Source organism: Orbicella faveolata, unplaced genomic scaffold (assembly GCF_042242905.1).
Source record: "Orbicella faveolata isolate gen_17 unplaced genomic scaffold, um_ofav_v1 contig_25, whole genome shotgun sequence".
In the NCBI taxonomy this organism is placed as follows: Eukaryota; Metazoa; Cnidaria; class Anthozoa; order Scleractinia; family Merulinidae; genus Orbicella; species Orbicella faveolata.
Window position 1 is genome coordinate 14,415,001 of NW_028301553.1, and position 22,500 is coordinate 14,437,500.

At 41.0% G+C, this 22,500-nt stretch overlaps 2 protein-coding genes and 1 long non-coding RNA gene across 3 annotated transcripts in view; 2 read left to right on the forward strand and 1 right to left on the reverse strand.

The window, feature by feature from the left end:
- The first annotated feature begins 455 nt into the window (after positions 1-455).
- On the forward strand, positions 456-2,782 carry LOC149109101 (uncharacterized). Its single transcript, XR_016208863.1, has 2 exons — positions 456-850; positions 2,218-2,782. It is a non-coding gene; the product is annotated as an uncharacterized LOC149109101 (long non-coding RNA).
- Positions 2,783-6,836: 4,054 nt separating this feature from the next.
- Positions 6,837-8,366, reverse strand: LOC149109102 (uncharacterized). Its single transcript, XM_089293065.1, has one exon. The coding sequence runs from the start codon at positions 8,001-8,003 to the stop codon at positions 6,837-6,839; it is 1,167 nt and encodes a 388-aa protein (XP_089149191.1). The 5' UTR covers positions 8,004-8,366.
- Positions 8,367-11,422: 3,056 nt separating this feature from the next.
- Positions 11,423-22,500, forward strand: part of LOC149109103 (uncharacterized) — an 11,763-nt gene continuing 685 nt past the window's right edge. The window contains exons 1-5 of the mRNA XM_089294844.1: positions 11,423-11,798; positions 19,358-19,466; positions 20,134-20,176; positions 21,465-21,594; positions 21,801-22,500. The exon at positions 21,801-22,500 is cut by the window's right edge and continues 685 nt beyond it. Coding sequence (XP_089150970.1) covers positions 11,463-11,798; positions 19,358-19,466; positions 20,134-20,176; positions 21,465-21,594; positions 21,801-22,322 — 1,140 coding nt within the window. The 5' untranslated portion in view covers positions 11,423-11,462 and the 3' untranslated portion in view covers positions 22,323-22,500. The remainder of the gene's footprint in view (positions 11,799-19,357; positions 19,467-20,133; positions 20,177-21,464; positions 21,595-21,800) is intronic.

A 22,500-nucleotide genomic window follows, 5' to 3' on the forward strand; every position in this document is an offset into this window, starting at 1 on the left:
CGTGACCATATTGCGGGCTCAAGTTTACAGCTCCTCGAGGTCACGTGTTTTTTTGAAGTTGACCGCTGAATAAGTGCTGGTTATCGATTGGATCGCGGGCTCATATTAGGTTAACTTGTTGGAAACAGGGCAGGATTATTCGGAAGCCTGTTAACGCTGACCCAGGATTAAAAGTTAACAAAATTATAACTTTCTTCTATACAAATGTTTTTTGCTGTTTTGTTTTGTGTATAGGGTGATTATTAGAACTCAAAACAGAAGGCCAAAAAATATACAGAAAACCTCACCGCAAAGTTACAAAACTCAAATCAAAATTCTACCTTTTTCTGGGTTAGCTTAATCGGGCTTTGAACAACCCGACCCAGGAGCTACGCTTTTAGGCTGGCCTAAATCTATATATTAATAATATTTATAACAATAATAGCGGAGCTCCATACCCATATAGGAAAGAAAAGGAAACCCGTGAATGGATTTTCTCGTGGTTATCATGGCTAGCGGTATTGCTTGTGGGCGCGTACGTACGACGGCGACGACGACGACGGAGTCGCGCAACATGGCGGCCATACTTCAAATAATAGGTTGACAGGAACATGCATACTTGGTTTACCGTGTCCTTCTTTGACATTAGCCCAGGAGGGAGAGGTGAACACGTCAGATTTGGCTGACCCTATGATCATGGCCATTATGACGTCAAGGCGAAAGAAGGGGGCAAATGCACAAAATTTTCGAAAATGGCGTCGTCGCCTCTCGCTGCTACAACTTTTTGAGGCAGATTTCTCCGATCATTCCAGATTCAAATGGTATTGTATTTGGATCTCAAGGAGTAACTATCATTTTTCTTTCTTGTGAGGTAAGTAGATTTTAATTATAACCGAAAAATCTCGCATAAAGTGCATTTAAAGTGTTACTGTCATCGCTCTGCGGTGGAAATATGTGGGACAAAATTTTGACTGTTCACCCTGTAAAATTGCGTTTTTTACGTGATCGGTAGCCTAAAGAAACGTGTAACTTGGTCACAGAATAGTTTATATGTATAGGAAAACATTGTAGTTGAAGATGATTTTGAAGAATGAGTAGTAAAAATGATCAGTCCATTTGAGTATGAAATATCTGCGATCTCGAGCTCGGAGTATTCTTTCAGAAAACTAAAACCTTTCCACGTTTTCTGCAACAGGCCTAGCAAACAGAAATATTATCCACAATGACGGAAATGAGAATTTTCACAAACAAGAACTTGAGTTTAATTATTTAAATAAGACATAGGATAGGAAAAATGCAGACATAGGATAAAAATGAAGACTGCAGACTTTTTTAGAATATTGTATTCCCATTTCCTTTATAGAGAGTTTAGTTCTCCTGTTAGCCTGAAGTATACAGCTCAGATTAGCTAGTGTATGGTTAGCTCGATCTCTCTATAAATGAAAATGGGAATATGATATTCTTAAAAAGCCTGCAGTCTACATTTTACCTATGGTTTGCAGTCTAGTCTTGTAAGACTTTTCTTTAAACGTAATGACATACAAGGCCCTCTCTCCTCTGCATAGGCCTCTCTTGTGCTGCTTTGACCTTAGGCTGGTAGTTCAGAGTATATTCAATTTCCCTTAGAGAGCCTCTACGGAGGAGAGAGTACAAGGCCTCATTTATATGGTCTTGGGTACTGGAGACGACACTATCAGACCCTTCTGAGGCAACTTTATCAAGTGTTTATATGAAATGAAGTTGTCCCTCCAGGATTACTTAAGCCTTTTTTCATATTCTAATGCTCAGTTATCCTTCTTCCTTTGGCTTCCTTTCAGTCATTTGATCACTGTGGGGTTTTGTGAGTTAATTTTGATTTCTTCATACCATGAGTTGCCCCAGGTAGGCCCGTATTTTGACGAAGAAAGGTTATGAGGCCTACCAGTGTTACCCTGGTTATGTTGCTAAGGGTGACTTGTGTTTCGCTTTCTCAACAAAATGGTGTGAAACTTAGCTCATCTAGGGTCACTGGGGGGAGGGCTTTCTTTGTCACCTATGACCAAATAAGGGGCCTCACTGTCAGCTGTAATCATGTATGTTTATATAACAAAACTTGAGTTCCAAACTCTGGTCACCTTGAGTTCCTGTTGCTGATCTTATGATGTTTACAAAATTGTCACAACTGGATCAACAATTTAGGAATTTGAAGTTTGATTTATTTTAATTCCTAAACAATATTGTAACTTTTGTTTATGTCAGGATCCAAAAATGCTTTATGCAGAGTGTTTGTTGTAGTTTGCTTGACATGCTTCAGAAATTTTATTTTCCTTTGTGCAGGTGAGGGTACTGAAAAAATTCTTTATGTGAAAATCTGAAGACCTCAATTCAATACATTGATACTGGAAATGAGCTATATAATGTTTTATAAATTATGATATTAGTTCCATGTACATTACCGCATTGTATCTGCTTGGACGGGACTTAAAAGGTGGATGGATTTGGATCATTTAATTGTGAGAATTAGCTTTTTAATGGTAAATACATATTGAGTTCCTGGTGCTAGATCTCATTAGGGAATTTATCTTTTAGTTTACATTTTGTGTTGAAAAGAGTTAGGGGTGAAATAAAAACCAAAGAGGGAAGGGAGGTCAACATCAACATTTACTCCAATTTTCAACTGGTGAATATTAAGAGGAGTCTTATTTGATCGTAGGTGACCATCCTCCACTACCTTTGCAAGACCATCCAAGCAGGCCCGTTTTCTGACCATGTAAAGCTATCTATTTATTGTCAATGTACTGTCAATTAAACATTTAAAACCCAATCTTGTGTGTTTTTTTTGTTATTTGTGGAAAATGTATGCTTATCACTTGCATGATGCATTCTCTTGAAGCCAAAAATAAAGTCATCAATGCAAAAAGCAACAGGGAACCTGGGATGGATGGAGCTGGGGAGAAATCAGGCTTGGGGTTCATGTTTACAAATGTACAACCTCTGTGACACTCTTCTCCACAATATTTCTTTGTAGGTCAGTTTAAACTTAATGTAAAATAATTGTCGAAGCTATCTTTATTTAAATACGATTTACTGTGATGAAAATTAAAAGCATAAAGTATAAAGAAAAGAATTGATTATCATTTCAAACTTAGAAGCAGTAAAGCTTTCACGGTGTCTCAAGACAGATACTATTAGAAAACAAACGGTTTGGTTACAATAAGAGATCACCTTTGTCATAACCTTCCTTAGTATACTGAACTCTTTGTTTTGGCGATAAGTCATTTTGGCTCAACAGGTTTCTCCTGGATAAGTTAACTCTTATTGCCAATGGCTTAGCATAAGAAGTGTCCCAGTTCATATTTTCTTTCCTCTTCAATTCAGTTGCTGCTTGGAACCAGATTCTCTATTTTTTAGTTCTTTCCATGTAACATCCTACACAGTTTTCTTTTACAGTCTATACAGGTTTAAGTGAACTCACTGAGAAATTAACAAAAAAATTAGAACCCAAAGCAACAGTTTAGGATGCCTTTCTTGTCAGAAGTTCAGAAGAAGCTGCGAGACAAAAAACAGCTTTGCATTGCATGCGGACGCCCGAGGAAACAGATCCTGCATTGATCTCATATTTGACGAACATTTTCACATGAAATGAAGCACCTTTCTGTTAAGGTCTCGTCCATGTTATTCTGAATATCATCCGTTTCATCTAGGTCTCCCATACAATGATTTTGTATCATTTTACCATCTAAAATATCCACACGTCTTCTCGGAAGCTTGCGTCAGTTGGTTGGCCTCGCAGAAGAAAATGTTATCTTCGACGGTTTTGCGGATAATTTAGCGCAGAAAATAATTCCTTGGTGCATTATTTACTTTCCAACCCAGCTTATGACTTGATAGCTTAAACTTCTTTGTAAGGGAGCATTTTCCATCTAATACTTTCTCATATTTCGAGGTTTTCGATTACTGATCAGCAGGTCCTCCTGTAATATTTAGGCTTCAAAGCAAGGATTTATTCCGCATACAAGACATACAACTCAAGAAGTGAACAAGATGGCGGATCAAGAAAAGCACATGGACCCAAGATGCAACGGGGTCTTATAACTAGAAAACCGGAAGTCTGATGCAATGAACAACTAATCCAACATCTCCCCCCAAAGTTTGAGTGCTAACTCTGTGCACACAGTTCGGTAAACTCAACAATAATGTAACAATGTTCAAGGCAAGTTCGCTTTGTTAAATGTTCACAGATCTAGCCGTTGTGGCGGTTTTACTACTCGTCCTGAGCGTGTAACACGCTCCATAAGAGAGTTCCCAGTGTTCGGATGGCCTTCTTGGGTTGACACAGCTGCTGTGGATCCGGCAGGTGTTGAAGGTTCAGCCGGTAGATTCTCTCGCACATGGGTAGAAACCTTTGGAGGTGTTTGGTCCACGGGCAGTGCGTGATCGCGAGGTGCCACAGTTAGGCCATCAGAGGGAAAGGCTGGCTTCGAACTGGTTGGAACTAGAGCAGACCGATTACGTCGCAATGTGCTCATGTCGGTCTTCACCAAATAGGATCTCGGTAGCTTGGTTGCTCCAATGATCTGACCTTCCCGGTTCTGGTCGCGCACCCAAACTTGCTCGCCAGTGGTGAGTGGAGGGAGGGCACGGGCTTGGTGTCGTTTGTCATGATAAATCTGTTGCTTTGACCTGTATTCGTCCTCTCTCAGTTGCACTCTTTGCCTGTCGGTATCTTGCACATTTGGTTTGAGGACACTGGGCATGGCAGGAACCTTGGTTCGCAGACGGCGCCCCATTAGTAACTCGCTGGGTGAAAACCCATTTTGCAAAGGTGTAGATCGGTAAGCAAGGAGGGCTGGATACGGGTCTTCATTCTTGCAGAGCAGTGCTTTGACAGTACGGACTGCCCTTTCAACTTCCCCATTGGCTCTTGGGTATTTAGGTGAGCTTGTCACATGAACAAAATCGTACTCAGTGGCAAACAGCCGAAAGGCATCAGAGCTGAATTGTGGGCCATTATCTGATACAATGATGCCAGGTATGCCATGTGTGGAAAATAGTTCTTTCAGGATTAAACTGACTCTGGCAGATGATTGGTCATTCAGTTTCTTGATCTCAAACCATCTTGAATAGTAATCAACGACAATCAAGTAGACCTTTCCTTTGAGTTCAAAGAGGTCGGCAGCTAGCCTTTCCCATGGACGTGAAGGGAAGGAGGTTGACATGAGTGGTTCTTCGAGCTCAGGGCGATCTTTGGCACAGGTGCTACAATTTGCCACCATGTTTTCAATCTGCGTAGAGGGCCCTGGCCACCATACAGAGGTTCGAGCTCTAGCTCGGCACTTGGTTATACCAAGGTGACCAGCATGAATGCAGCCAAGTATCTCCAGTCTCATGGACCTGGGAATCACTATGCGCTCGTCACAGAGAAGCAAGTCATCAACAATGCTGAAATGGGCCCTGTTTTCCCAGTAGGGACGTAGTAAGGGTTAGTGAGGCATGTATGCTGGCCATCCTTGACTGCAATAGTTCCTGATTTGAGCGCATTCTTCGTCAGCGATCTGTGCCTCTCGTATCTGTGACAAGCGCTGCGTAGTCGCTGGGAATGTGAACACTGTCTGGGCTGCAAAGCTCTGTAACTCGTCTACAAACTGCTCGTCTCTTTCGCTGGGACTTTCTGTAGGTGCACGGGAGAGTGCGTCAGCTGTTAGCTGGTGTTTCCCAGGCACATATTGGACAGTGACGCTGAATCTCATTAACCTAAGGCGAAACCGCTGGATACGCGGTGCTGTCTTGGAAAGCTCAGTGGTGTTGAAGAGGGTTTGAAGGGGTTTGTGGTCAGTTTCTAGGACAAAATTCATGCCCACAACATATTCACTAAACTTCTCACATGCCCAAACTCCTGCTAGTGCTTCTTTCTCTATGACAGCATAGCGTTTCTCAGCATCACTGAGTGATCGTGATGCATAGCTGATGGATCTACGATTCCCGTCGTCTTGTACCTGGAGGAGGACTGCACCAATGCCGTTTAAGGAGGCATCAGCTGCGATGATGGTTGGTCGACTTGGGTCATAACATGCTAAAACGTCAGCTGATGTGAGGGCCGTTTTAATCTGTTCGAAGGCTCTCTGCTGGGGGTCTGTCCACAGCCATGTGGTGTCTTTGCATAACAACTGACGCAGGGGTTCGCTCATCTCGGCTAGTCGGGGAATGAATTTCCCCAAATGGTTCACCATCCCCATAAAGCGTTGCAGGTCCTTCACACTTTGGGGAGGTGGAAATTCTGATATGGCTTTCGTCTTCATTGGGTCTGCATGTATTCCCTGTTCGTCAATAATGGAGCCTAGGAATTTCACAGAGGTCTTGAAAAACTGGCATTTCTCAATGTTGAGGGTTATGCCAGCCTCTTGTAGACAATGCAGTGTAGCTCTGACACGTCTGTCGTGTTCTTCTTGATCAGCTCCATGGACTAGAATGTCATCCATTTGGCAAATTACGCCCTCTACATCTTTAAGGATTTCGGACATTGTACGCTGGAAAATCTCTGGCGCAGAGCTTATGCCGAACGGAAGGCGGTTGAAGCAGTAGCGGCCAAATGGTGTTACAAATGTAGTCAGCAGTTTTGACTCTTCATCAAGGGGAAGCTGCCAAAACCCACTATTTGCATCGAGTTTGGTGAAGAAGCGACTTTTTCCCAGCTTGGCAAGACTCTCATCGACTGATGGCATTGGATAGATTTCTCGCTGGACCGCCTTGTTTAACTGGGTTAGATCTACACAGAGTCGGACATTGCCATTAGGTTTGGGGACTGGGACGAGAGCAGAGCACCAAGTAGTTGGGACTGTTACTGGTGAGATAACTCCCTGTTGAAGCATACAGTCTAATTATTGTTTGACCTTTGGCAATAGCGGATAAGGGATTTTCCTTGGCGTGTAAACGCAATGTGGCTTTGCGTCAGGTTGCAGCGTTATGTGGACTTCAGTCTTCACCTTTCCCAGGCCACTGAACAGTGAGGGGAATTCGGTTTTGAAATCAGCATTTTGTGGAGTGACTTCACCAATCTCGTCATCTGTACGAGTGATTAGCCCCAATGCAACATAGGCTTTTCTGCTTAGCAGTGGGCATGTCTGGTCTGGTATGACATAGACTGGTTCAGTAACTTTTCTCTGGCGGTATGAGAGGTTAGCTTGAAACATGCCAATGACTGAGATTTGAATATTTCCAGGGCCTCGTAAGGTTTGTTTCGGTTTGGCAAACTTCTGATCTTTCAGCCACGAGGTATGTGCACCAATGATTGTGACTGCGGCACCGGTATCCAGCTTGAAGCGAGTACTGTGGCCATTAATCCCGAGTTGGGCGGTCCAACCCCCCCTTGTGGTTTGAACTTCTCCAAGAAATAGAACCTCATCTCCCTCTTCCTGCTCTTCCTCATCTTCGAGTTCGTATACTTTCTTTGTTGGGGAGGCAGGGCTGCGACAAACATTTTGAAAGTGTCCCTTTTTTTTACATTTGTTACAGGTAGCGTCTTTAGCCGGGCAAACTTGGCGCTGGTGTCTTTCGCGGCCACACCATCCACAACTTTGGGCATGTTTGGGAGTTTCTTTGTTCGGAAGTTTTTTATTTCCAGACTTTCCTGAGTTAATAGATTCAACTGAAGCTGGTTTGTTGTCCCCACGGACAAGATCACGGGTTTGTGCTCTAGATTCTGCCTGACGACTCATTTGAACGGCTTGTGCGAGTGTAAGAGAAGCTTTTGATTGAAGTCGATCGGAAAGTGAATCATCAAGTACCCCCACTACAATTCGGTCTCGAATTAAGCTATCCTTTAACACACCATAGTCACAATTATCTGCTAATCTGTATAGATCCTGGATGAATGTGTCGACCGATTCTCCCGCTGTTTGGGACCTTTTGTTAAAACGCGCTCTCTCCACGATTACGTTTCGCCGTTCAGCAAAATGGTCGTTTAATGATTTCTTGATCTCCTCGTAGGAGACAGTTCCTTCGTCTAATTGAAGCGTTTGAAGAATATCGTCGGCACTGTCACCCATTGCATAAAGGAGAGTACTGACCTACTCCGTTTGTGGTTTATTGTTGAGCCCTGACGCTACTCTGTACCTGTCGAATCGGCGAAGCCACTTTGGTCATGCGTCTGCTGCTTGTGGGCTGTTTGCCTCTTCGAACTTTCCGGGAAGAGGAATTTGTGTGGTCGTTTGGGCCTGATTAATCGTCTCCGACGCTGATGGACTAGATTCGTCGCCTCCTGGCATTGTTTAGCGTTGAGGGTTTCCAGCTACCGCCGCCACCATGTAATATTTAGGCTTCAAAGCAAGGATTTATTCCGCATACAAGACATACAACTCAAGAAGTGAACAAGATGGCGGATCACGAAAAGCACATGGACCCAAGATGCAACGGGGTCTTGTAACTAGAAAACCGGAAGTCTGATGTAATGAAAAACTAATCCAACACCTCCATGCTGTCGTCTACAAAATAATGGATTTAAACCCACTGATCATTTTTATGCATATTTTAAATGATTCGTTTTCATCACCATTCAAACGTTTTGAACCATATCAAGATCATATTTTTGTGTTTGTGTTGTTCATTGTTAGGTTTTCCAGATATCGCCCATGAAACGAGCACAAAGTTTCACTATTAAATCAAGTTTACAATTGAGCGATCTCGAAATTTTGCGTGTTTTTGAGCCTTTTGACATCTAGTTTTTGAAAACCAAAGTATTTTTAAACACAGTATTAACAGGTTATCTTATTCCTGTGCTCTGTTGATCGCTTTCTTTCAAATTCTTTGAGCAATCATCGGATGAAAAACTTTTCTGGTGTCATTATTTTAGCGGCCACCGAAACTTCACTGGCCGGCTCACGAGTGACGTCATAATGGCCAAGATCATCGGGCGCGCAATCGCATGGCTACGCAAGCGAAGTTGACCTCTCCCTCCTGCATTAGACATACATGTTATGACCAACTGACATCTGTCAAAACAAGGTATCTGCTGACCAGCATCACGTAACCATATCGCGGGCTCTAGTTTAGAGCTCATCGTGGTCACGTGTTTTTTGGAAGTTAACCGCTGACCAAGGGCTGTTTTTCGATTGGATCGCGGGCTCATGTCAGGCTAACTTGTTGAAAACAGGGCCAGGTTGTTTGGAAGGCGGTTGACGCTAACCTAGGACTAAAAGTTAACCGTTTTCACTGCTTTTGTTTTGTGTTAACACTCAAAACAGAACGCCAATATACAGAAAACCTCACCACAAAGTTACAAAACTCAAATCAAAATTCTACCTTATCCTGGGTTAGCTTAATCGGGCTCTGAACAACCCGGCCCAGGAGCTACACTTTAGGCTAGCCTAAATCTATATATTAAATTAATATTTTAAGAGGAAGCCTCCAATCACCTACAGGTGGTTTTCAGGAGGGTCCTCTAAAAAGTGCAATTATAAAATATATCTTAAATGTCGAAAATACATAATAGTAATAAAAGGTAAAAATTTTTGACTACAACCAAGCTATAAAACTAGAACTAAGATTAAAAAATACTACTACTAATTAAGATTAAAAAGATTAAGTAAAACTGTTTTAGTTTGTGTATAAAAATCCTTTTTGGTATACGTTTCTTGAACTCACGCGGCAGTGAGGCCCAAAATTCGCCATTACCTGAAATTACGCGGACTGAAATGAGCCAATCACGGCGTAGTTAATATATCAATCTTCAAAGACAATGTTAAACCGTGCGTTCAAACTCTCCTCGAATTGGCAGTTCTTCCGTCGAGAATGTGAAAGTCATAAAATTGCTTTTGCTCGCCTGCATTATCCTGAAACCCTCGTAGAGAACACCATCAGACATTTTATTGAAATGAAAGTTACTGAGAATGTGCGTTCTAATTATCCGATGAACGAGATGCTCCCGTCAGAATTGTCTTACCGTTCAAAGACCAGAAATCGGCAAATGCGGTAAGACACCAACTCGGTGATCTCAGTCGAAAGATTGATGCCGTTTTCCAGCCTATTTACACAAGTCAGAAGATCAAAGGACAATTCAAAAAAAACATAAATCTCCAATTGTGAATCAACAAAAAATTTGTTTATTATTACAAGTGTGGTCTGTGTGATGCAGACTATGTCGGCTTCACGAGTCGACACCTACCTCAACGTGTGGAGGAACACAAGCGATCAACAATCGGCAACCACGTAAAGGATCAGCACGGAAAGGATCCAGAGACCATTAATAACAATTTCGAGATTTTCAAAAAATGTCAGAGTAACCTCGACTGTTTGATTTTTGAAGTGTGTTTTATTCGTAAACTTAAACCAAAACTGAACAAACAAAGTGACTCGATCCATGCTGGTGGCTTGCTGGGGGCCAGCTGTCAAAAGCAGGGGGGAGGGGAGGGTGTCTTTTACTGACACCCCTAACTAGCTAGAATTTGTGTTTTCAGTGTTAAATAAGCTTGATATTGACTGTGTTTCTGGGTATTTTACTCAGTTGTTTGGCCTTGTTTGAGGCTTCTCTGTTGACATGGCACCCTGCTGGAGTGGTCCATGCCACGTGCATGCGTGAGGGGCCAATCTCCTAGACAGGGGGGTGGTCAGAGGACTTCTGGCCGCTGGGATTGTCTTTGAGTCAATGCAGGCATGTTTTTGCGAATTCGGTTAGTTATATTTGAGCGCATACAAAAATTTTACTTTCATTTTGAAAATGACCGTCGAACGGTCGAAACGTCGTTGTTTCTTAACGTTAATTTTTATAGTAAAATCCGTTTCAAAAAATTGGTTGATTCGAATTATTATTATTATTATTATTACTATTATTATTATTTTACTTACATATTTTTATGTGTAGTTTTCTATTACATTCGACATTTTGACCAGTACTAGTTCTTATGTTAAAGTTTGCGTTATAACTGTACATAGTTTCTGCTGACTCAATAAATGTGGATGTAGATGTTACTAGATGCATACTTCCCTCAATGATTAGAATTATAACCCTTTTCCCAATAAGCTCCTCCCTCTTTATTAATTGCCCTCAGTGTGAAGTATTCTCTTAAGGATGCGCCCCTTTTACAATTAGGGCCCACTCTTATAAACGCCCACTATCCCAGACGTTCCCTGATACTAAAACAAGTGTCTAGCTTTCAACTGCAATTCGTAGTGGGCCCAATTTAGTCAGTTTGGCTTTGAATTGCAGTTTGCTTTCAAAGTTTGGAAATTAAAAACTTGAAATGGTTGTCACAGCTGAAACAAATCTAACGCATCGTAAAAGCAGTGCAGCTGGAAGGGAGACTGGTAAGAATTTACGGAATACATATGAAACAACAGCTGTAGTGCTTCACCAACGCACGCCTCGATCTAATAATCACCGAATGAAATTAGCCAATCATGTTATCGCACATGTATAAACAATGCGGGTTCAAGTAAAGTAACGTCACCATTAGATAAAAGGGATCAACATTTCATTAAAAGCTAGCAGTTTCTTACGAGTCCGATCAGCAATGGCAGATGAAAAAGTTTTAATATTTTTCCTGTTTCAAGCTCATTTCGTTTTCTCTGCCGAAGAAGCAGCTACCTTTTCTCGTTCATCATACTTCACAACGCGGGAAAATAAGCAGCTTAAGGGATACGTTGTCAAACGGTTTGATTCTCCCAGTTTGTTATCGTGCGGCCAACAATGTATGAGAAACGCTTGGTGTACTTCTACAAACTACAAGATGTCATCCAAGAAGGACAGCAAAGGCACTTGTGAACTGAACAAGCACGACATTTCCCTCATCAAAGAAAACACCAACTTTCACGATCAGCAGGGAGTTACTTTCTCCATTCTGCTCAAGGTATATTTACGTTTAAATTCAAATTCAAATTCAAATTCACTTTATAAATACCTGACTTTGTAAGTGCTAGCTGTAGTCCAGAAGTCTTTGTTTGTCACAGCTCGGCCTGGTGTCAGGCGGAAGGACCGGAATTTGTACACCCAGATTCGTTTGGCTTAAATAACCCCAAAATTTACACACAGATATATTTTCGTTATCACTTAGAGCAGCCCATTTCGTTGAACGGTATTTAAAATAGAGTGATCATGTTTTCTTTGTCATAAGTTAAATAAAGCAAAATAGACAAGTGTCTGGCCATCTTATATCGCACATATTTCGTTATTATCAACCTTCTCTTTGCCATTCTCAGCTTTTTTATTTTCGTAATGTTTTCTGAGATGTTTGAGGTATTTTTCGTGCGATTGCATGGAATCTCAAACGTATGAAAATTGTCGCATTCAAATGTAGTCGTGATTCCTGACACCTGCTTAACACAACAGCAGATAAAGTTCAGTTTCTACTGTATAGTCCTGAAGGAGGGGTGACGAAAACCAAAATGTTCTATCGATATAATTGCCGAATCTTTCTTTCTTCAAGGAGGTGCTCGATGTTTAACTATAGTTTGAGGCAAATTTAACAAGTTAAATTGCACCAAATTCATTGCAAGGCTAGCACACTCAGTATGACAGACTGGCAAAGTTGTATTTATTAGCTAATATAATTTTAACCAAGAGAGCTTTTCTTCTAGAAAGGACATAATGATGATATAACTGAGAAAACAGTGCGGGCTTGATTAACACCAAGACTGGCGACCATTAATGTGCATGCATTTCTAAACTTATTTATTATTCATTGCAAGGTTCTCTGCATCCGAAAGTTTGATGTTGTTTTATTTGGACAAGTTAACCTACAGCAAGTCTTCTCTGAGGAAATTTCCTCGACCAAAACAGTAACCATGAACTTGACGAAAAGTGCGATCAACTTTTGCTTGACAAGTTCAGTCCCTTGTTCCAAAAATTGTGCATTATAAACGAATCCAAAGCGTCTAACAAGAAAAAAAGGTTTGTTTTTCTCTGTCAGTTAAACATTAACCACCATGCATTGTAGCAGCTGGTCATCAAACATCACTGAATAAAATTAACAAAATAGAATCAAAACGCTGTGGACGCAGGTTCAAAAACTACTTCTTTTTTTCATTTTTTAAAATTACAATGCAGTTTACTTTGGTGTATTTATTTCGTGGGCCAAATGTGGGCCGTTAATGGTTCATGAAAATTTAACACAGTTTTATAAAATAAATGTTATTCACGTGAGGGTCTACTTATCACATATTTAACAATTATTCCATGAGCGCGCGTTGGATATGAGGTGGTAAATAGCCAACGAGGCCCGTAGGGCCGAGTTGGCTATAACCAATCTCATATCCAACAAGCGCGAATGGAATAATTGTTTTATTAAATTCGGTGCGTTTGTATCCTTGGAAATTATAGCTTAATTTCATTGGATTTTAATTTAGCAAAGCGACCGGAAGTCGATGTGGCAAAAACAACAACAAGTGGGAAATCACATGACATGCGCCTCGGTTGTAAAACTAGTTGAATGAAAAATTTGAAAGCGAAGCAAGCGAATTTGCTGAATGAAATTACAATTAAGTAGAATTCAAGGAACGTCTATCAAATTAAGGAGATATAGCCTTGGTCAGAAAGTTTGAAAAGCCATCAAGTTCGAGTCATGGAGAGGAGCCGAATAATTGTGCACTTGCACATATTGCCGTTGTAATAATGCTGCGGAAAACTTTGATCGCCATGTGATACAGACGTTGTACCAAAATTATTCTCGACAAGACCGCTTTCAGGATTCCCTTGCCTTGAAAGCCTTGGCATTTCGAGCTGTATGTTGTTGGCCAGATTCAGAGTCAGGGACAGAAATTATCTTAGCGTCAGATTCATCTTCGAGCTTCAGAATCTCCGAGGCCACCCTGATGGTTTTTCGTGGCTGGTAAAAAACCGGGCTTATTTCAGTTCAGCTCAAAACACTCAACTCCTTGAGGTGTTTTTCGCATGGACAGAATTGTTGGCGCCAGGTGTCGTTCATTCTTCCGTTCTCTTTGGTTAAAAAAGAGACCGAGATAAAACTCGGGTCTTCCTCTGTAGTTGTGCGGAAGTTTTGCTCTCGGCTGATCCGAGCTCGCTAAGTCGAACAGTTTCCTCATCCGCTCATTGGAAATTGGCTTCTTATGGACTACGCCGGCAATGATGCCTGTTTTCCTGAGGCTCTTTACACATGCTCTAATAATTTATTTGCCTGTTCAGAGATAATGGAAAACGGTTTATTGTGCGGTGGCGTGCGAAGGAAATGATCAGTGGCGGCTCTAATGGATTTCGCAATACGTGCCATCTTTCGTCCTCGCAGACGTGTAAAAACACCTCAAACAAACATCCAGTTCTTCCTTTGACATTTCTTAGATCGGTTTCGAAATTTAGTACCACCAGGACCAGCAAGCCATTCTGTTAAGGTAAACGTTGTTTTTGTGACATAATCTTCATGAATGCGTAAAATCTCGACGGTCATATTCTAATTTTGCAACTTTTAAAGGAAACTTAACGTATACTTACCGTAAAATAATCTAATCTTGAACTTTGTGGCTTTTTTTGCTTTTACCGGGACGGCATTTTCCATAATTTCCTGTATTTCTTCTGTACATAGCTCACCGAGTCTGCTTTTTTTCATCCACTTTTTTGTCGACGAAACTTGGCTTCCCGCGAAAAGGTTTATGCCGAGCGACATTTACCGCATTCATTTCCATATAAGGTCAAATGCAGGTATAATAGCTGGTAACCGAGGTCCAGTGAACCAATCAGAAAGCTAGAATTGCAGTATCCGAGGTTGAGAATTTAATAACACAAATTATTAAAACTCTGGCGAATTTCTTTTTTGAAAATCACGTGACCTAGCAAAGGTCTATAACAACGGCTACAAACAGATTAAAGCTTATAAAATATCCCCAACGGCAATACAGAGTGCGTTGATGAGCAAGGTGTTACTTTCACACTTGATCTCATGAAGGGAAAGAGTAAGTAACTAAGGAGGGAAGGAATGAAGGAATTAATGAATAAACTCGGAATTACAATGTCATTGCTACTTTCGCCAAATTCCTTGGCAAGCCTTCTTTTCAGCCAGAGAGAACTACTAAAAAGTTAATGTCACCGGCGTCATCGACTCCAAAATGTACTTTATTTTTGCGTGGGTTTGCTAAATTTCTGTCATTATCTCTTTCGCACAATAATGCGAAAATTAGGGAAAAAATGTTTACGAAAATTAACATTTAACTGTTTGGTTTTCGTCGCCGGGCAGACAAGAACCACCCTTGAGGCAGCAGGTGTTTAAATCTCCCAGAAAATAGTTCAATAAAATGCTGTTGACGAAGATGAAAAGATGAGGGTTTTTTTTTACAAATATGTAAAATTGAGTGTATTTTTTTTATGACAGATAGCTATATTTCCTGGCTTAAGGATGAAACCCCTATGGAAGTGCATGGTTGAAATTTTAACATTATTATTTACAGTGCGATGGTTTGGCGTAGGGAAATTGACAGATTATAGTGTTTAAGTCTGAAAAAAACAAAACAAAACAAAAAAAAACAGAGAGTTTAACCAGAAATATTTTCCCGTTTGTAGTAAACTAATCTTTCTCGACTGACTCCTGCCTTTTGAGGGGTTATACATTATCATTGCATAATCACACATAGTCATCGGTCGACTTGAAGGTTTGAGGATTTTATGAAACCTGAGAATCTCTCCCCCGATGAGAGTTAATAGTTAATGAAGACAGGGTAAACTCACCCGATGAGAGATAGTTAATTAAGATAGTGAAAACTGGATCGTAATCGTAAACGTAATCGGATCGTCGCTTTTACAAAGCGGTAGACAAGATGATATTTGAAATGCAAACCACCTTTGCTTCTAGTCATATCCCTTCTAAACGACTCAAACAGACCCAGAAACACCGATAAGTAATTTTACATGAATGTAAATGATTATGTTATTGCTGATACAGTGTTCGGGTCCCCTGTGCTTTGGGCGAGCGAGAAGATTTCATGAACGCAAATCGAATGGGAGCTTTAAAGGGACAGTATCACGAGCTGCGCATGTGTAAAACTGCCTTTTCATATCGGCTAAGTAAAACTATTTGTTTTCAAAGCTGATCTTTAACGTAATGTGTTATTTTGTAGCTAAGGGAATGCAGATTTGCCAAAAGTAAGTTATTTTGAGACCTGTTTGAATTTTTCAAAATTAACTTATAACTCGTGCCGTGTTTCCTGCCTGTCGGGTCGCAACGTGATCAAGTCAGCAGTACCAACCGACTTATGTACATAGTTCTTTTTCTCCGCTACATCACCACAGATTTCTAAGTAAAATACGCCAATTGAAAGCTAGGTGAATGTAGACTCCACATTACGTAATGATTTAGAGGCACGACACGTAAAACAGCCCAAAAAATCATACCGTATTTCACTCTACATGTACTTGCCGTCGAATTGCAATACCATTCATCTCTTTGTCAACTCCACACGGCTAATCGACTCATGTAAAAAATTTTTTCTCCATTAAATCTCCACAGTTTTTTAAGTTAAATACGCCATTTGAAAGCTAAATGAATGCAGATTCTGCAGTAGGTGAAGATTTAGAGGCCATGATACGATAAATAGCCAAAAACATCATGCCGTTTTAAACCAAACTTAAAAACAAATTGCAACAGGATCCATGCATCTTTCAAATATGATATTATGTTAAATTACCCAAGTCGTTTGGACCCAACTCAAAGCCGTTTCGCCCCAACTGAAGAGAGACAAAGACAAACAACTTACAGATATTTCGTCCTATTGATGTAAACTGGTCAGTAGACTAAGGTAACTGATGAACTAATCTGAAAATCGATGCAATCATACGCAAAAAATCACATGATGATCGACAAGTTAAATTTTAAATCAACCGCACGTAGGGGAAATTTCACGCACGTTTGAATCCTACATACTAACTCCTAAATGCGAACTAAAAGCATTTAAACGTAGTTGAGTGATTCAAACGGAAAAAATTGAGGAATACATTGTCACTAAATCTATTCGAAATAGTTCATCACAATCAAGCCAATAAAGAAACAACTGTTCTCTGACGTTACAAGCAAACTTCTTGGCCGGTTGAGGACATAGCAGTCTGCGAGCAGTCTCTCTTTTGCTCGAAAATCCGTGGGGAAGAACGCAAAGAACGCAGTGGGTCGTGAGCCTGCAAGCATGATATGCGAAGCCGCGAGCCACCCGCGCTCCTAGCGGCTCGCATCTTCGCCGCTCGCCACTCGCATGTCACGCTCACAGTCACACTTGATTTGCTTTCTTTATTGCGTTCTTCCCCACGGATTTCCGAGCAAAAGAGAGACTGCTCACAGTCTATTGAAGTGGAGTCTAGGAGCCTCTAAAAGAACGATCTTGTCGATGGTACGTTCCAGGACTGCGGACTTGTTTTTCAGCGTGACATCCTAAAAAGACTCTCTTTAACACGGCATATAAATATCCAAATATAAATTTGGTTCAAGTTTATTAAAATCTAGGTTGCATTCGTATACGTCGTTGTGTCAATGATTCATCATTTTTGATTGCACATCTTAAAATTAAATTTATTTCATTTAAATGATTTCTTTGTAGATAAAAATTATAACATACCTTAAAAATAAAAATAAAAAAATAAACAGAATGAACCTGATTGCTGACACATTTTCTCATATAGTTCTTTCTCATCGAAAAACTGTAACACTAAATATTTTCCTTTCCGTGTTCATGAGATGTACAATCCTAATTTACAACATGAGTCATTTAATTGTTAGCCTTCTGAAGGAAATTCGTCAGGGCTCCGACAACTGCGCTCATCGTTTGCGTTTGTTGTTCCTGTACTTTGGTGAATCTCTCCATAAAAGAGTTCATGTCTGTTATTTGTTTTTCGATTCCAGTCAAAGATGTCCTGAGCACTTCTATTTCCTCGTCATCCTGCTCTTCATTTCTTGCCCTTTTCCGCGGTTTCTTTCACTCCGTTCGCCCTTCGTGGCTTCTTTCTTGTCCAGCTGCGACGGTATCACTGGCCTCACTCGTGGTGGCAGCAGAACTTCAACTTGCTCCCTCTTCTGCTTCATTACGTAGCATTACCTCATCTCTGCAACCAAGGACTAAGTCTATCTCCTCTTAGAAAGTGGAGTCCCTCCCATGACCTCCAGTTTGCTTACTATTCCAGTCCTTAGCGCTTTTGTATCTTTCAATCAGATATTTCATCCTCTTGTTGATTTGTCGTCTGAGCGTATGGTCCCGAATCTCCGAGTCATCTCGCGTGTAATTTCGTCCCACACTTTGCGTGTGAGTCTTTGCTCTCTAGCCGCTCATGATGTTTAGCCCACAAGCTAACCAGCGTCTTCTGTTCGGCGTCATTGGACCATTTATCATATTGCTTCTTCGACTGAGCAGTGTTTCCCTTGATCGTAGCTGCTGCCATTTCATGAGATCTCAGACTATCAGAACAGACAGAGCTCTCGCCGACTGTTATAGCTGGACTGCTTGGAGTAGCGGCTAAACTCACGCTCGGAACAGGCAAGGACTGATGTTGAAGGTATTGACAATTCATCGGGAAAGAACCCGGCGTATAGTAAAAGGGAAATCGCCCATCCATGATGAGAAGACACTCGTGTTTAGATGAAATTCCCGCCGATTCCAAATTGCATACAGATCAAATCCATTAGCGCGACATCTCCAGAAGCGGCTTCTTTTGTTTTCTTGCATTTCTTCAAAATCCGCCTGCCCCACCCATACGTACGACGACGTCTTCGAAGTTTTGCCGGAGTTTCTAATTTTTTGCTAACCTGTAAATCACCGGTCGCATTTGAAATAGCGCTATAGTGACAGAATTTCCACCTTAAGTAAACAAAAACAAAATGATCAAAACTCCCCTAGTGCGCGCTAGTTTCTGATTGGTGAACCTGTTGACAGTAATTGACAGTTGACGAAATCGGATTGCATCGAAGTTGGTGGGCGTAGTGCGAAAAATCCGGTTCTTATAGCAGGCGTTCCTGCCCCTTCTTCCTCGCGTTTTAATTTTTGCCTCCCTACGTACCCCTTCCCCGTTTACGCCTGCAACGCAGGCCACACGTAAAACTCCAGGCTGACCTGGGGCGAATTTGTGACGGCGCGCGTGATAGTTAAGTATTTCGATTTCTATTGGTTATAGAAGATTGCTGTCAATCAAGAACACACCTGCGCTTTATCATGACAATGGCCCTTTAACAGCCGATAACCCACGACGTGTTCCCATCTGGGCGCGGAGCTCAGTCGGGAGAGCAACGATGATGTTTTCGTAGTTCGTTCGCTCTAGTTTTCTGGAGGTCAAAGACTTTCTCATTGCGTAATGTGGTTCTCTCTAACCTTCAGGAATAAACTCTTGCGTCGTCATTTCAAGTACTTAAAATTACTTCAGAGTTTAGTCTATACATTGATTTACTGTTTTTTGCCCTTCTCAGGATATTTACAATATGTCAATTTTATTCAGGGATGTTTGATGACCAGCTGTCTCAATGGCGGTTCTTGTTTGCCTGACAACGAAAAACAAACCTTTTCCTGTTCATGTCAGCTACCCTGGACTGGAGACAGATGTGAAGGTAGAATGGTAGAATTGAAGAGTTTTCTAATTTATTCTCTTTTAAGTAGCAACAAACAGTTATTATCATGCGAGCCTGATATGGAATTTTAACTCTCCTCGTTGTATAAAAAAACACCACTTGTTTCTTTCCAGACTGCGGCGTTGTTACTCAGATACCTTGCTAATTATGAACTTCAAGTTATTGATTAACAAAGCTTCTCCTTGCAAAACGGGTAACTCGATTTGCAAACGTAGTCAAACAGGGTGAGCTATTAAAGAAAAAACCATGAATATATTATTACCAAAGGAAAATTGTGAAGTACTGAATTGGAAATTTCTACGGTTTGAATGGGCCATTTCCAAGTTAATTTTACCTCTGTGACAAAACAATTCTTCGTGCGAAACCATTCATATGAAAGTGTGTTCCTCCTTACAGGTTCATTTTCATGCAAATCAAACCCATATTCAAAGGTTTTGCACGAGAACTTGTTTTGACACAGAGCCACAAGGTAACTCGGAAATAGCCTAATGTATTTACACACCTTATTTCATAATTAAACGCGTAAATACTTACACGTCCGGATATTTTTTGCAGTTGACGTTTTTTTTTTTTTTTTTTAACTCCGAGTGAAGTCACTACCAAACAATAAACGACAAATATATCATGTCTCTTTTAGATCTTACAGACTTGAACAGTTCTACGTGCAAGGAAATTTATGACAAGAACTTGTAAGTAATTTGTTCTCACCAAGTCGATGAGGAAAACTAATACACAAGCCCATGCCCAAACCCCGATCGTATCGCAAACAATGCGTTTGAGAGCTTGAAAAACCTTTACCCTGCTATTAGAGAAAAACCTCGAAACAGTTCATTAAGGTAATGAAAAAAAGTAAAAGAAAAGAAAACAAATACAAAATGTAGTTACAATATAGCAAAAAGACAATTTAGTTGCAATTCATTATCAAGTTGATTCCATACAATTTAGACACTTAGAACGATCTGTTTTTTCAACATTGTCGTTCCCAGAGGCAGCGCTTCTTTTGGTCAGCACCAAGAATCGCGACCTCTGGAAGGTCCAGCAACGGAAGTCCGCGATTCATGGACTTCCCGTCACTCTGCGCATCCTCAGAGTCAAGTCTGACAAATTTGATTGGCTGAGAATACTTAACGATCACTCTGAGCAGGTTCAGACCAGAGGTCGTGATTTTTGGTGCTGACCAAAACGAGCGCCGTCTCTGGGGATGAGAATGTTTTTTCAAGCATCTTGTCTCCTGCAAATATTTCACTGGCCAGGAAATCAAATCCAGCTACAGTAAGGGTACTGATCCCTCACTAAAGTAACCTTAAGATTGGAACTGGGTGTTTGCCATCGATTCTACTTTCCTGCCGGCTGAAAATTGTCGATTCTCTGCCATCAACCCCCCTCCTCCCCCACGCCGGCCCGCTGAAAACACCCACCTTCCGCTGAAAACACCCACCCCCACTCCCCAGATAAGGTATAGATATGGTCCCGAAAGCACACACCCCAAGTAGGTTCAGTGTGGTCTGAAATCAACATTTTGACAAGGAATCGTTTGCTGAGAAGAGAAAATTGGGATGTTTCTGCCGGAAAACCGAAGCAGATATAGACTGGCCAGCATCTAGAAGAATTGTTTCAAAAATGCTTGTTTGTTGGTTACTTCATAGCCGTCATCCATGGACCCAGATTAGCTCCTTGTGTGCCCCTAAAGATAAAATTGGAGATGCATCAAAGGGTGTCCTCAAAGATTTATGTAAATAATTCTTAAGACCTTAATTAACCCTCTAATTATAACTGAGTGTTGGTTAATCCCTGTGATTGAAAATATCGAACAACTTTTTGCAAAACGAATTCTGGGTCCCATTTAAATTCAGTTGCATTTGACGCATGGCAATGAGCTGAGAGGCGTTCTACATAGCTGGAGCCTTTGAGAGATACTAATTATGGTCATTGCGGTTCAAGTTTCACTGTTATGATATTAATAAATTATTTTTTCAGGTCTAAACAAAACAGCGCCTACTTACTCAAAATAGGTTCTGTGAAGACTGCTGTGTTTTGTCACATGACCAGTCTTGGCGCATGCGGTGGAGGTGGATGGACGCTGGTCATAAAGATGAATGGCACAAAGGTATATCTCGCTTCCGTTGTACTGTCTGTTATTCCTCCACCTGCTAGCTTGAAACCTGGGGTGTGGTATCCTTGCATAGTTTAGACGCCATTAATTTGGATCTTGATTTGCTTGATAGGTTCACCTAATACAGTAAGGCTAATTTCCAACGATTCCATTTATAGTAAAACGTCTGATAAGATCTTTCTTTTTTTATTAAAACGTAGAAAACTTTTCATTACGATTCTAAACTCTGGAGCAACAAGGAATCATTCAACCTTGAAGCAGGGAAGACTGGGTTTGACTTACATGAGACCAAGTTACCGGCCTACTGGAACACTCCGTTCTCCAAGATTTGTCTTGGAATGAAGTTCGACCATGAGAATAGGTTCATTGCTTTCAACAAGACTGCCAGCTCTCTGTACTCATTGATTGCTGACGGCAAATACCACAACACGTCACTGGGTCGTAATACATGGAAGGCGCTGATTGGTTCACAGGCTTCCGTACAGACCAATTGTAACAGGGAAGGTTTCAATGTTGTAAGCGACTCCGGCGATGATTGGCCTAAAGCAAGGTTTGGAATTCTTGGTAACAACGAAAATGACTGTTACACTTGTGATTCAGGAATCGGATTCGGTACAGGAGGTTACCCTGACAACGCCACTAGTTGTGGAAACGGCGCTGACGGCAAATTCACAGCAGAAGAAGCAAACATCAAAGCAATGGGATACATTTTGGTGCAATGAGACCAAGAACTAAAATTGGAGACACAACTTTCTCAGTTCTTTCTCAGTATCAACAAGCCGCCTCTGGAATATGATGCTTACCCACATTAAGAGCCAACCTAATTCTATAAACTGCAAAAAAAAAATCCATCTGTAAAACATTTTATGGACAGTTATAATGACCTGGACCATTTTTAAT

Coding starts and splice junctions, on each gene's coding strand:
- LOC149109102 (XM_089293065.1), bottom strand. CDS start 8,003: ATGGGTGACAGTGCCGACGATATTCTTCAAACGCTTCAATTAGACGAA.